Source organism: Triturus cristatus, chromosome 4_2 (assembly GCF_964204655.1).
Source record: "Triturus cristatus chromosome 4_2, aTriCri1.1, whole genome shotgun sequence".
Lineage (NCBI taxonomy): Eukaryota > Metazoa > Chordata > Amphibia > Caudata > Salamandridae > Triturus > Triturus cristatus.
In genome coordinates, this window is record NC_140586.1 from 322,070,721 (window position 1) to 322,085,906 (window position 15,186).

General features: G+C 51.2%; 1 protein-coding gene across 8 annotated transcripts in view; it reads left to right on the top strand.

The window, feature by feature from the left end:
- TPR (translocated promoter region, nuclear basket protein) overlaps positions 1–15,186 on the top strand; it is a 645,150-nt gene that overhangs the window by 354,874 nt on the left and 275,090 nt on the right. For all 8 annotated transcript variants that reach the window (XM_085601673.1, XM_085601674.1, XM_085601677.1 and 5 more), the window contains exon 39: positions 10,079–10,165. In XM_085601673.1, the coding sequence (XP_085457799.1) occupies positions 10,079–10,165 (87 nt within the window). The remainder of the gene's footprint in view (positions 1–10,078; positions 10,166–15,186) is intronic.

Below are 15,186 nucleotides of genomic sequence, written 5' to 3' on the forward strand. Positions count from 1 at the left end.
GGCGCCGTTCACGGCTCCGGCCCCGGCGTCGTTCACGGCTCCGGCCTCGATGCCGCAAGTGCCCGAGGGACCCGTTCCCGAGTCCCCGCCGACGCCGGTCGACCTCGTCACGCCTCCTCCGCCGGCGTCGACTCCGGTACCACCTCCGACGCCGGCTCCGCTCGGTGTCGATCCCCAGTTCAGCCCCGCTCCGGGCCCGGCACCGTTACGGCGTCGATGGACGCCGCGTTCGGCGCCGTTGGAGACACATTATGTCTATCGTCCGGCTCCGATCTTTCCTCCTGCATACCAGGAATCGGATGACGGGGGCGAATGGGAGGGATCCGAGGATCCTATGGCCGTTCAGGCTCAGCTGTCACAGGACTGGGCAGATGAACTGGGGGAGGCTAGTGGTCTGGATACCTCTCCGGACTCTGGATTCATCTCTCCTCCTACTGTGGCTTCGGAGGAGGGTGCTGCTTTCTCTGTGGTGCTGCGCAAGGCGGCTGCAGCCCTTGGGCTCGAGCTACCTGCCGTGGCTGTGAGGACTAACGTCCTCATTGAGGTGCTTCAGTCTGCAGCAAGCTCCACTGAGCCTCTGCTGCAATTCAATGAGGCCCTCATTGACGTTCTGCAGGGCACCTGGTCCAAGCCCTCCACAGTTCCTCCTGTGGACCGGAACGTCGCCAGGCGCCACCGCCCTGCTCCGGGCGACCCCAGTTTTCTGTCCCAACACCCTACCCCCGAGAGCCTGGTTATCCAGGCTTCTACCTCCCAATCCTCCTTCCCGACCGCTCCGCCGGACCGGGATTCCAAGAGACTGGAACAGTTTGGCAAAAAGCTGTTCTCCTCCCTTAGTTTGGGCCTGCGGTCCTTGAACACCGCCTGTCTCTTGGACCATTATTCCCACTCTCTGTGGGATACGGTGGAGGACGTGCAGCCCCTGTGTCCGGAGGAGGTCCAGACACGACTTACCCAGGCTCTGGCCGATGGGAGGGATGCAGCACGACATGCTATCCGATGTGGGCTTGACACTACGGACTCGCTGGGTAGGGCGATTTCTACCACGGTGGCGCTTAGACGTCATGCCTGGCTGCGGTACACGTCCTTTTCGGGTGATGTCCAGAGCACTCTCATGTACATGCCCTTTGATGGCACTCGCCTTTTTGGCGAGAAAGCGGACAGTGCGCTGAATCGCTTTAAGGACTCCCGGGCTACGGCCAAGTCCTTGGGCCTCTCGGCCCCGCGGTCGCAAACTTCCGCCTTTCGCCCCTTTCGTGGCCAAGAAAGGGGTGCCTCCTCACGTACGCCTAGCCACCAGCCACAGAACCAACCTGCGCGCGGACGTGGTTTCTGCTGAGGCGGTTCTGGAGGTCGACGCAGTCAGCCCACATCCACCCCGGCAGCATCTGCCTCAAAGCCTTCCTAGTCCGAGCTTTCAGGCCCATTCCACGCCAGTGGGCGGCAGTTAGCCATCGCCTGCTCCACTGGCGGTCTATCACATCGGACAGGTGGGTGCTGCAAATCGTCCGAAGGGGCTACTCCCTCCCCTTCGAGACGACCCCTCCAGCCATGCCACCGCAGCACCACCGTATCTCGGGGGATCATTTGAATCTTCTCCACGAGGAAGTTTCGGCCCTCTTGGCCAAGGGGGCCGTCGAGTGCGTTCCGAGCCCAGAAGTAGGTCGTGGTTGTTATTCCCACTACTTTCTGGTTCCCAAGAAGGGCAAAGGGGGCCTACGCCCTATCTTGGACCTCCGGAACGTCAATGCCTTCCTCCGGAAGGAAAGGTTCAAGATGTTAACTTTGGCTCAGGTTCTAGCTGCCCTAGACCCTGGAGCCTGGATGGTAGCGTTGGACTTGCAGGACGCATATTTCCACATTCCCGTCCTGCCGGCCCACCGGCGTTACCTGCGGTTCACGGTGGGTCAAGAGCACTTTCAGTTTACCGTGCTCCCCTTCGGCCTTACCAGTGCCCCTCGGGTGTTCACGAAAGTGATGGCGGTGGTCGCAGCTCATCTGCGCAGATCAGGGGTTCCAGTCTTCCCCTATCTCGACGACTGGTTGTTGAAGGCGGGCTCGCCCCAGGCAGTCGTCTCCCACCTCCAGACTACGGCGGATCTCCTGCATTTGCTGGGATTTTCCATCAACGTGCCGAAGTCACACCTGAGTCCCTCTCAGAAGCTCCTCTTCATCGGAGCGGTTCTCGATTCGGCGCAGTTCCTGGTCTATCCACTGGAACAGCGGGTCCGGGATATTCAGGCCCTGATTCCCATCTTTCGGCCTCTATCCTGGGTTTCGGTCAGGCTAGTGTTGCGGCTTCTGGGGCTGATGGCCTCCTGCATCCTACTAGTGCATCACGCCACGCGGCGCATGCGGGCTCTGCAGTGAGACCTGAAGTTTCAGTGGGCCCAGCATCACGGCAACCTGTCCGACCATGTCTTGATCTCGGAGGGCACTGCACAGCAGTTGCAGTGGTGGCTCACGGACCGCGATTGGGTCAAGGGCAAGAGCCTCTCCCTTCCCCAACCGGAGCATGTCGTAGTGACGGATGCGTCCCTCCTGGGATGGGGTGGCCATATGGGAGAGGCGGAGATCAGAGGCCTCTGGTCTCCGGCGGAGTCTCGTCTCCACATCAACCTGCTGGAGTTAAGAGCGATCCGACTTGCACTGAAAGCCTTCCTTCCCTCTGTCAGGGGAAGTGTCGTGCAGGTGTTCACGGACAACACCACCGCCATGTGGTATTGCAACAAACGGGGTGGGGTCGTGGACCCTTTGTCAGGAGGCTCGGCGCCTCTGGACATGGCTGGAACACCAGGGCGTCACCCTAGTGGTTCAACATCTGGTGGGCTCTCGGAACGCCAGAACAGACGAACTCAGCCGCCGGTGCATGATGGATCACGAATGGCGTCTGAACTCCGAAGTGGCGCAAGGTCTCTTTCAGCAGTGGGAAGAGCCTTGGTTAGATCTATTCGCCACTGAAGAGAACGCGCAATGTCAGCAGTTCTGCGCGTTGGAATTTCCAAGGCGGCACTTGCTCGGCGACGATTTTCGTCACGAGTGGAGTTGCGGTCTGTTGTACGCCTTTCCGCCTATACCACTTCTGCCCAAGAAGATCAGGCACGACCGGGCCCAAGTCATCTTGGTGGCTCCGGATTGGGCACGAAGGTACTGGTATCCCGAGCTGCTCGGGAGGATCTTCTGTCGCAGCAGCAGGGGACGGTCCTCCACCCGAACCTGTCCAGCCTCCACCTCCATGCGTGGAGATTGAGCGGCGGCAGTTGATGCCATTTGACTTGCCTCCTGAAGTCTGTGATATCATTCTGGCAGCCAGGCGTCCCTCCACAAAGACGGTATACGCCTGCCGTTGGAACAAATTTGTGGCATGGTGCACAGCAAAGGCTGTGGATCCCCTTTCCGCCCCTCTTTCTGAGGTTCTCCTCTTTCTTCTTTTTTTGGCCCGGCAGGGCTCTGCCCTGGGCACCTTGAAAGGTTATCTTGCTGCCATCTCTGCCTACTTGCGGCTTCCTGATCAGCCTTCTCTTTTCAAGTCCCCTGTAGTTACACGCTTTCTAAAAGGCATTACTCACACGTTCCCCCCTGTCCCTTTTGTAATGCCTCAGTGGGACTTGAATCTTGTTCTCACATTTCTAATGTGCGCTCCCTTTGAGCCTCTTCATAATTGTCCTCTTCGTCTGCTGACGCTTAAGACTGCTTTTCTGGTAGCCTTCACCTCGGCTAGACGGGTGAGTGAGCTCCAGGCTTTATCCTCAAAGCCTCCTTTTCTCTCTGTTCATCCGGACATGGTTGTCCTTCGGCCTCGTCCCTCCTTTCTTCCGAAAGTGGTGACTCCATTTCATCTTGGGCAGTCTGTTACCTTGCCCACCTTCTTTCCGCATCCTTCCAAAGAGGAAGAGAGGCTCCACCGTCTGGACCCAAAACGTGCGCTCTCCTTTTATCTGGACCGCACATAGCAGTTCCGGGTGGACGACCAACTTTTCGTTGGATACGTGGGTGCTAAGAAGGGGAAAGCTGTGCACAAACGGACCATCTCTCGGTGGGTCGTTTTGTGCATCAAAATGTGTTATTCCTTGGCAAAAAAGGACCCTCCTGTTGGGCTGCCTGCCCATTCTACTCGGGCCACAGCGGCTACTACTGCTTTGGGACGGGGTGTCCCTTTGCAGGACATCTGTCAGGCGGCGACGTGGGCTTCGCTACACACGTTTGCCAGGCATTATTGCCTTGACAGCCAAGTCCGGAGGGATGGCTTCTTTGGCCGTTCTGTCCTCCAGGACTTTCTGGTGTGATCTTGGTTCGCAGACCCACCACCGGGGATGGTATTGCTTGGGTATCTATTCTAAGGTGAGGAATCTAACTAACTTGTTTCTTTCAGATGAACAAGTTACTTACCTTCGGTAACGATGTATCTGTAAGAAACATTAGTTAGTTAGATTCCTCACCGACCCACCCATCCTCCCCATTCTGCGAACTGACTTCTAGGGTTAAGGTTATCCTTTTCAGGCCCCTAGATTTTATTTTTGGCACCAGTGTCGGTCTTTGCATAGCTCTGCGTTCCTGGCGCGGAAAGCTATGTACAAGAACTGACATCAGCGCGCCGACTACGTCATTCCGACGCCGACGGACGCGGAGCCGCAGACGACGCCTAGCGACGCGCAAGGGGTATTGCTGACGAAAAATCTTCCGGATCCAGTCTGACGCCTGGGGATATTCTAAGGTGAGGAATCTAACTAACCAATGTTTCTTACAGATACATCGTTACCGAAGGTAAGTAACTGGTTCTTTCAGATGCACAAGTTACTACTTGTGTAACGATATATCTGTAAGAGACATTAGTTAGTGATAGATTCCTTACCGCCCCACCCATCCACCCCGTTCTGCGAACTGAATTCTAGGGTTACGGTCATCCCCTTTTAGGGCCCTAGTTTTGTGCACCAAAGGTCAGTTTCTCGCATGACTCTGCGTTTCGGCGCGGAAAGTTGTGTACAGAACTGACGTCCGTGCGCATGGTTGGCGCCTAGGTAACCTCCGTGAAGTCTTCCCGGCGTGCACGACGCCAGTGACGGGCATGGAGCCGCACGGCGCCACCTACTGGCGCGCAGGGGTACTGATAAGCAGAAATCTTTCCGGATCCAGACTGACGCCTGGGGAATATTTTCATGTAAGGAATCTATCACTAACTAATGTCTCTTACAGATATATTGTTACACAAGTAGTAACTTGTGCCTCTGGTCAGGCAGTCCCCATGGGAGGAACTACTGTTGTAGAAAGAAGGCAGGGTCCACTCTTCACCTTTGTGCATGGAGATTGGGTGGGAGCAATTGTTTTTTACCACTCTGCAGAAGTCTGATGTCATTCTGGCAGCCAGATGACAGTCGACCAAGACTGTATATGTCTGCCGTTTGGACTGTGTGGATTGGTGTGCTACCTAAAATGTTGATTACCTTTCTGCTCCTTTGTCTGAGGCATTTGTTCTTTACTAAGCTGAACAAGGATTTGCTTTGGGCACAATTAAAGGGTATCTTTCAGCCATATTTGCGTTCTTGCAGTTGCTGGACTAGCCCTCCCTGTTAGTCCTCTATTGTGACCATTTTTCTAATAGGACTACAACACATGTTCCCTCCACAACCCTTCATCTCGACCCAATGGAACTTGAATTTCGTTTTAAAGTTCTTGTGTGCTTGCCATTCAAGCCTATGCACAACTCACCTCTACGTCTTCGGACCATGAAAACTGCCTTTCTAGTGGCCATTACATCGGGCGGGAGGATTAGCGAACTGCAAGCACTTTCTTTTCACCCTCCTTACACAACTTTTTTTTACCCAGACCAACTGGTTCTGAGAGCAGAAGCCTCTTTTCTACTAAAAGTAGGGACACCCTTTCATGTAGGCCAGGCGATCACTCGGCAGACCTTCTTTGCTCCACCTCACTCTTCCAAAAAAAGAAAGGCTCATAAAGAGTTATCATTCTACATTGATCGTACCAAAGAGTTCTGGGTGGATGATCAACTTTATCTTGTTTGTTGGAGCCGAGAAGAGAGAGACTGTGCAGAAGAGGACTGTGAGAAAATGGCTCTGTATATACTGTTCCTTAATAGGTACAGGGTGTACAGAGTCCACAGACCCCAAGGGTTTAACAGAGGTTAAAGTTAGATATAACCTTACTCTCTAAAGTGGTAGCCTGGTCGAGCAGTAAGGCAGTATCAGAGGACAGTGTAAAGCATTTGTTGTACACACTCAGTCAGCAAATAGTTCCACACACTCAATAACTGAACTCTAGGCCAATGGTTTGTATATAAAAAAATATATGCTTGTTTTATTTTAGAACCAACACTTGGAATTAAAATATACTTTCTCGACAGGAGATGTTTCATAAAAATACTTTTGTATAGGCAATAGACTTTTTAGTAAACGGTTACAAATAGTTGCAGTAGGCAACTCTATTTCTAAACACAATACATTGAGCTCAATGCTAAATTCAATTTACATGCAACAGATTACTTTTTAGATTACTTTTGTAATTCCAGGCTTGGATCCTAGATCCAGTCCTGGGTCAGTTCTCAGAATCAGCTGTTGAAAGTCGACTTTGGTACTGTAGTGATTTTTAACTAATATTTAGCTATTTCAAAAGTGAGCACTTAGAAAATATTTCAGAGCAAACAATCAATGTTTCCTATGGAAGGAAATATAGGTTACAGGTACAGTAGGTTATCGTTACTTTTGTAATCCAGTACTGGGTGGCTAGACTCAGTACTGGGACATTTATCCAAAACAGGTAAGTAATTACGTTTTCAGATGTTATACGATTTTTGAGGAATATTTAGAAATTGCAGAAATCAACACTTGGAAGAAATTTCATAGAAAAGCAGTCAATGGTTTCCTATGGAAGAAAAATGAGTTAAAGGTAAGTATAGTTGTGGGTACTTTTCAGAGTCCGTGCTGGGCACCAAGATCCAGCACTAGGAGCTCACCTAAGAGCAGGTGAGTAAATTCGTTTTTGGTACTCGGCTGATTTTTAGTGAATATTTTGAGTTTTGAAAAGTTCACACTTAGAAGAATTTTCAAGAAAAAGCCAGTCAATGTTACCCTATGAGGAAAATGAAGTTAGCGGTTTAAGGGTAAGTTCTCAACTGGCAGAGTTGAAGTTCTGGGCGTAGACTCGGGGGTCTCCCAGTGTCAGGTAGGTACAGTCAGTTCACCCTCAGCGGTTTCAGGACGGCCGGGTGCAGAGAGAGTTAGGCCCAATGTTAGCCTATGAGGAATAGGGGGGCCTGGTTTGGTGGCTGCTGACTAGCAGGCCACGCGGCTTTGGGAGCTGGGCTCCTGGTCACTCACTCAGGGCAAGTGGGGAAGTAGGCTAGTGTAGAGATTGCACTGCCAGGGCCACTCGGGCGGCTGGGTGCAGGGTGCTTTTGAGCAGTCTGGCGCTCAATGGAAATCAATGGGAATGTTCCGGTTAGAAAAAAGGCTGCAAGCTCGGGGACGAGGATGCTTCAGATGCCACCACCACTTCGAGAGGTAAGTTGGGTAGTTGTAGGTTAGGTGGGTACCCCGGGATTGGGCACAGGGGGCCGCAGGGCGCCGCGTGCATGGGTGCCTTTTGGTGTCGGGAAATCTTACCCTCTGATGATCGCGGTTGGGGGGGGCACCTTGTTCCGAGGCTGCAGGCTTCTTCCGGAATGTCGAGGGGGGGTCCTTGGGTGCCGGACTCGGGGTTACAGTCGCCGTGGGGTCGTCCTCAGGGTCTTTGTCCACTCCGGCACTGGCCAGGCTTGGCTGGTGCAGAGTGTGCTGGGTTCGCGGTTCCGGGCTGCTGCCAGGGGTTAGAAATAGGTTTCTGAGTAGAGCCTCTACTCATGGGAGTCCCAGGGGCTTAGAGCCAAAAGGTAGCCAGGTTCTCCGGGGTTGGTGAGGTTGCTGGCCACGAGAGATGCCGCGCTGGTGCAGGTTCGGGAGTCGACAGGCCAGTAGGGCTGGGGCCAAAGCAGTTGGTGTCTTCTTCCCTTTTTAGCAGCTGCAGGGCAGGTCTTTGTTCTTCTTGCTCTTCTTGTAGTCTTTTGAATCTGGAATCTGGGGAAGGAAGGTTCAGGCTGCCCCTAAATACTAGATTTAGGGGCGTTACAGGTAGGTGAAGGCCAGGGACCAATGGGTCCTTGTCCTGGGGTGGGTACACCCCCTATCCTGCCTCTCTCCTGTGGGAGGGGGGCAGTAGCCTAATCCTGATAGGGTAGGGCCTCCCATCTTCAAGATGGCGAGAGCCCGGAGATGTGCTTCACCTCGCCTCCCCCACCTGAGGGGTGGGGTGGGCAGGCTGGCACATCCCCTGTCCTTGTATGGGGTTTCCGGCCAAGCTTCCCGCCAGAGTGGGGGGTTGCAGTGGCCTGGGGAAACTCCAAGAGGCGGCATGCCTTTGAAGCTTCCCTTTGCTCAACCTGGGGGAGGAGATCTATCACCTCACCCAGGATGTGCATTGTTGCAGGCCCGGGAGAGCAGGGGCTCTCCCACCCAGGGGTCCAGCAACGTGTCTGCTGTGTGGCAGCCTGGGCAGCCTCAGAGCAGACGTGGATTGTAGGTTAGTTGTAAGGGGGCATCTCTAAGATCACCTCTGGGGTGCTTGGTACATTAAATCCCACACTGGCATCAGGGTGGGTTTAATGTGCTGAGAAGTTTGATACCAAACTTCCCAGTCTTTAGTGTTGCCATTATGGTGCTGTGGAGCTCGTGTTTGACGAGCTCTCAGCACCATGTACTCTTAAAGGGCAGCACTGCACTTACAGTGCCGAGGAATGGACCTGGGTACTGTAGGGGCACAGGGCTCCTGCTCCTGTGCCCACACCATGGGCATAAGGCACCCAGCTAGAGGGGTGACTGATATATGCCTTGGCAGTGTAGGTGATGGGCATGGCACACAGAGATGTGTGTCATGTCGACTCTTCATTTTGTCCTGCACCCAGACACTCAGCCTGCAAAGGCAGTGTGTGTGTGTGTGTAAGGGTACAGGGCCTCGAAGGGTGGCACAATGAGTGCTGCAGCCCTCAGAGGCCTTCCCTGGTCACAAGGCCCTGGGTACCTAGGGTACCATTTACTAGGGGCTGACATGTGGCCAGGGTTTGCCAATTTGGAGTTTGTGTGGTTTAAGGAAGGAACATAGGCCCTGGGCACCTGGTTGGCAGGAGTCCAAGGTACACTCAGTAAAAGTACATTCAGCAATTTAGCAAAAAGTGGGGGCACACCATGCAAGAAAATGGCACTTTCTCACAAGGACCACCTCAAAAAGCAATCCCCTGAGGGCTAGCATGCCCATTACACCGGAGGCAAAGCTCGCATAGTACCTGTCCTGGACATCGGTCAGGCTACGACGTGGAGGTCTTCACACATGATTGTCAAGCACCATTGCAGGACAGTTAGGTCTGTTGTGACTGGCATTTAGCCTGTTCTGTTCTCCTAGACTTCCAGATCTGATCGTAGACCCACCTCAGAGGAGGTATTCCTTGGGTATCTAATCGAAAGCAAGTAAATTGCGGTTAGAAGTCTCTATCATATTTGGTAGAGACCATCTAGCCGCAGATTCCTCTAGCCGCAGATTCCTTGCCAATCCTCCTCCCCTACCCCCACCCCCCCCCCCTCCCTTTTTGCGAACGGATTTCTCTACATTGTGTAACCCTTGTAGGTCCCCAGCGTCTGCACACTGGTCCATCAGCATTTTGTCCTGGCTCCGTGCTTCTATCGTGGATATGTCACAAAAAGAAACTGATGTCTGTGCGCTAGGTTGGTGCCTATATAGGCACCATGCATGTCACTTTTGGCAGTGCCGACAACGTCAACACGGAGCCGAACGACCCTGCCTACAAGTGAGCTCTAGACTTTTTGGATCCAGTCTGATGCCTGGGGAATATTCTAAGGTAAGGAATCTGCTACTAAATAGTCTCTATCCGACAAGGCATTACCAAATATAAATTGCTCAAAAAGCTCTCTATACTCTATGTAAAGCATGCAATGTGAATGGATGTTAAAGAAAGGTAAAATGTCAAAGTTCTGTGAATGTGTGTATTAATTTATTTTGTTTCTTCTTTGTTTGGTAGGAGGAAACATCCCCTATGGTAGAAGAGGGCCCGAATGCTGAAACGGAGCAGCAGGTTTTCAGTCAGGAATCTAATTCTGTCCCAGAGGTGAGCTGGGAATGATGACTTGCAGCATTTAAGAATGGGGGTAGTCCCTCTGTTGGCTTGTCCTGACATCCAGTGTTTGTTCTTGGACTGATTAGTTGTATGTTAATTTTGTATGGTGCTTTACTGGTCATTTGATTGTTTTTCATTATGTACCCTAGAATTCATCATTTTCAAAAATCTTCAAACCAAACAACAATAACCCTTGATTTTTAAAATGCATACTACATTGTGTAAGACAGGTCGGACATGTTCCTAACGCTGTATAACCAAGTCCATATCTTTTTCGTTGTGATTGCACGATGAAGTTCTTTAAATGGCTCATGCTATTAACTTCCTCTCTCCGTTACTGTGCTTTCCTCGCAGTGCTTTCCTCGCAATGCTTACATCTTAGTTCCTGACAAAGTTTTCTGTTCGAGGCATATGAGCTGCAGATCACACACTATGCATAGGTCGCCATCTGGTGGTGGGCCCGGATGATAACACTGTTGTTGTCCTGGAAGAAGTCTTTGTAGTCACAAGATAGGTTGCTCCTCCTATGGACTATAGTGCGCATGGGCATCAACTCCATCTTCAGATTGTTTTTTTCCGCCATCGGACTCGGATGTGTTAGTCGTGCTCTCGGTCGAGTTTGTTACCGATCGACCTTTTGATGCGCAATCCTTAACCCTATCGTCGATATTGTGTTTCGATAGCGATCCCTCTAAGACGCGCTTAGTTTAAAACCTACATTTCAATTCCGGTTGTCCACGCGGGCCGTCGGGCCCACCTGCGCCATCAGGCCCTTGGCCGATGGAAAGGACACCTTTCAAGAAATGCCCTCAGTGTGGACACAAATTCCCCCACACTGATCTGCACCAAGTCTGCAACCTCTGTTTGTCGCCACAACACGAAAGTTGACACTGCCAGGCCTGCATCTCCTTCAAGTCGAAGAAAACCATCAGAGATCGACAGGCTCGAAGGGCCATGGCTCAAGCTTCAGCACCTCCAGTCGACAACATTGTCCCAGAGACTCCAGATCAACAGAAGTCCGAAGACATCGAGGGGCAGCTCGTCATACTCTCAAGCCGAAGACCCCGATTCCGAAGATGATCTGCAGGCAGATGACAAAGCGGACGGTGGCGACAGCATTCCGGCAAGTCAACGGGTCATAAGTACAGACGTCAACCCTACTGACCCCTCTCACCCTTCTGTGTCTGACAGTGATATGGTAACGCCTTCACTCTCGGGCCTAGGTGGACGCCATTCTCACACTTCTGTCGCCCCGCCTTCTGGCCCGGCAAAGAAGACGAAACTGAAGCCTTCAGATGACTCTGGATAGAGCCAACCTTCCCACCATTCTGACCACGTTCCGGTCTTTAACAACTCCCACCGAAGAAGGTATCGGAACCTAGCCACCCGGAACCGAAAAAATCATCGGAACACAAGTCCCTACCGAAAAAACACTCGGAACCAAAGCAGCGGGAACCGAGGAACATTTCGGACCCGAAGCAACCAGAACCAAGGAAACATCCGGATCAGAATCAACCGGGGCCGGAAAAACATCCGAGACCTATACAACCCTTACCGAAGAAATATTCGGAACCTAAACCTTCCGAAACGAAAAAAGATTCCGGTCCCCAACCAAAGAAAGGTTCCGATCAAAAGCAAAAGGAGCTAAAAAGACCTCCAAAAGCTACACCAGACAAACGCTCGGACCCGAAAAAGTCTGTTCCCATAAAGGACACTGCTGGTGAAGAACTTTTCAAGCCGGACCCATTGCAAAAGACTTCTACAAAACCCCAAAACAGGTCAAATACTGCAGCCTAAGAAGAGGAAACTGGCCGCTCCAGCTTCATTTCCAGTTCCTCAGAAGAAAAGTGCCCAAACTTCTCCAATAAGGGACATCTCACCACCTCCATTTGTGCCTGACCCTGATATTTCTCCTATAAATTCCCCAAAACACTCCACCTTTAGATGACGATTTTGGGGACGGAGATAATGAACCATTCGAAGACCCCAGGGGCCCTACTTCACCATCACATGACCCCTGGGAAGACTATGAAGCACCAGGTGCTCCTGATATGCCTCAGGAGGACATTTTATCCCTCTAGACCATTCCCTCCAGACCATTCCCTCCAGACGACACCATAGGATTTTCGTAGCTATTACACAGGGCTGCTCAGTTTCATGGGGTAGATATGCACACTGACCCCGTAGATGATGACTTCCTTATGGACGCAATCACATCTTCGCAAAGGTCCACAATAACACTACCTAGGCTCAAGGGGGTCATCAAACACGCCCTAGAGGTCTTTAAAGACCCTGTAAGAGCCAGAGTTATCAATCCTAGGATTGAGAAAAAATATAAGCCTGCCCCTTCTGACCCAGCTTATATTAAAGGCCAGCTCCCGGTAGACTCATTGGTTGTTTCTAACGCACGAAAGAGCCAACTCACAAACCTCCGCGGATGCCCCACCCCCTGAAAAAGAGTCTAAATTATTGGATGCCTCAGGTAAGTGGATGGCATCCCAAGCGGCTAATGTTTGGAGGATTGCCAATACACAGGCATTACTGTCAAGGTATGATAGGGCTCATTATGATGAGCTGGAGAACTTCTCCCTGATAAGTATAAAACCAGGGCTAATGACCTAATTCAAGAAGGTAAAATTATCACAAACACCTCCATTCGTTGTGCTGTAGATGTTGCAGACTCAGCCTCTAGGGCAATAAATACTAGTCTGCTCTTACGTAGACATGCATGGCTGCGTATCTCCGGATTTAAACCAGAGGTATAAAACACTAATTTAAATCAGCCTTTTGATCAACAGCATTTGTTTGGCCCCAGTGTCGATACATCTTTAGAAAAGATGAAGAAAGACACTGATACTGCCAAGTCAATGGGGGCCTTGCAAACCCAAACTGCGAAAGGGTCTTTTCGTCGCTCCTCTTACAGAGGCGCGGCCAAGAATTTCCACACTGACAACGCCTCATATTCTTTCAAAACTCCCACCCAGTCCTCACCCAGCAGAGGATAATACAGAGGAGGCTATTGAGGCAATAATACCAAAGGTAGAGGTAGAGACGCCAACACTCGTACTGCCTCCACTTCCAAACAGTGACTTCCCTCCCCTCCCCCCAGACCATTCCACTCCAGTCGGGGGGAGATTGTCAAGGTTCCTACCTGTCTGGAACTCCATCACAACAGACAGGTGGGTAAAACAAATAATTCATTCAGGTTATTGTCTGGAGCGCACTTCAACTCCTCCACACATACCACCCAGACAGCATCCCATGTCACAAGAACATCTAACACTTCTGAAACAGGAAGTCAATGCTCTCCTACAAAAGCATGCAATAGAACCAGTTCCAATGCATCACCAAAATGCAGGGGTTTACTCACTATTTCCTCATACCAAAGAAGGACGGTTCCCTCCGGCCCATACTAGACCTCAGACCACTAAACCTTTACATTCACTCAGACCATTTCCATATGGTCACTCTGCAACAAGTAATTCCTTTGTTAACACAAGGAGATTTCCTTACCACTTTAGATCTCAAGGACGCCTACTTCCACATTCCCATTCACCAAGCTCGCAGGAAGTATTTTCGGTTTGTGGTAGACGGTCAGAATTACCAGTTCAAAGTCCTCCCATTCGGAGTCCACACAGCCCCCCGAGTTTTTACAAAATACCTCGCAGTAGTAGCGGCGCACTTAAGGAGGCAGAAAATTCATGTTTAACCCTATCTGGACGTCTGGCTAATAAAAACCAAGTCATGCCACCAGTGCATACAGCACACTTACCAAACTATTCAGCTCTTACACAAACTCTGGTTTACCATAAACAGTCACATCTCCTGGCGTCCCGTTGTCAACAGTATCTAGGTGCCACAATAGACACCTCCAAAGCACTTGCAACCCCCAACCCAATCAGGATAAACAGCATGCAAGCTCTTGTACAAAGATTCCAACCACAACACTCATTGCCAGCTCGAGTGTTCATGCAACTCATAGTAATGATGGCCTCTTGCATTTTCGTAGTACCACAGGCAAGACTTCAGATGCGCCCCTTACAGGAATGCTTAGCACGCCAATGGAACCAGGCCCAGGGTCAGCTAACAGATCTGGTGGTGGTGGACGGTCGGACACATCACTCTCTGCAGTGGTGGAACACCAAAAACCTTTCCAAAGGTCGACCGTTCCTGGACCCGCTTCCACAAGTAGTGCGAACAACAGACGCATCGCTCACCGGGTGGGGAGCCCATTTAACAGACCATACAGTACAAGGCAAATGGACAACTCAACAAAAGCTACTCCACATCAACCATCTGAAGTTACTAGCCATATTCCTAGCCCTAAAATCCTTCCAAAGTCATCTTTCAGGCAAGACTGTCTTAGTCTGGACGAACAACATGACAGCCATGTACTATCTACAAAAACAGGGGGGACGCGCTCCTTACAGCTCTCACAGCTAGCGCAAAGCATATGGAGATGTTTTTCTCCTAGCAGAACATCTACCAGGATTTCACAATCAAGTTGCGGATCTGTTAAGTAGTCAGACAACAAATCCACGAGTGGGAACTGCATCCGTAAGTTCTTCAGCCTTTCTTTCAAAGGTGGGGACATCCAGACATAGACCTGTTCGCCACACACCTGAACTCAAAATGCCCATGCTTCGCTGCCAGGTACCCACACCCATTGTCCAAAGGCAATGCGATATGGATGAATTGGTCAGGCATCTTTGCATACGCTTTTCCGCCTCTTCCACTCATTCCATTAGTGGTACACAAGATGCAGCAGCTCTCGCTGACGCTCATCTTAATCGCACCAACTTGGGCAAGACAGCCGTGGTACACCACACTACTACAACTATCAGTGGTACCACATCAAAAACTACGCCGCTCTCCACACCTCTTAACAAAGAACCATGGAGAGATCCTGCATCCGGACCCCATGCAGCTGAACTTAGCTATTTGGCTCCTGAGGTCCTAGAATTTGGCTACCTAAACCTCCCACCTGACTGCATGGACGTAATCAAACAAGC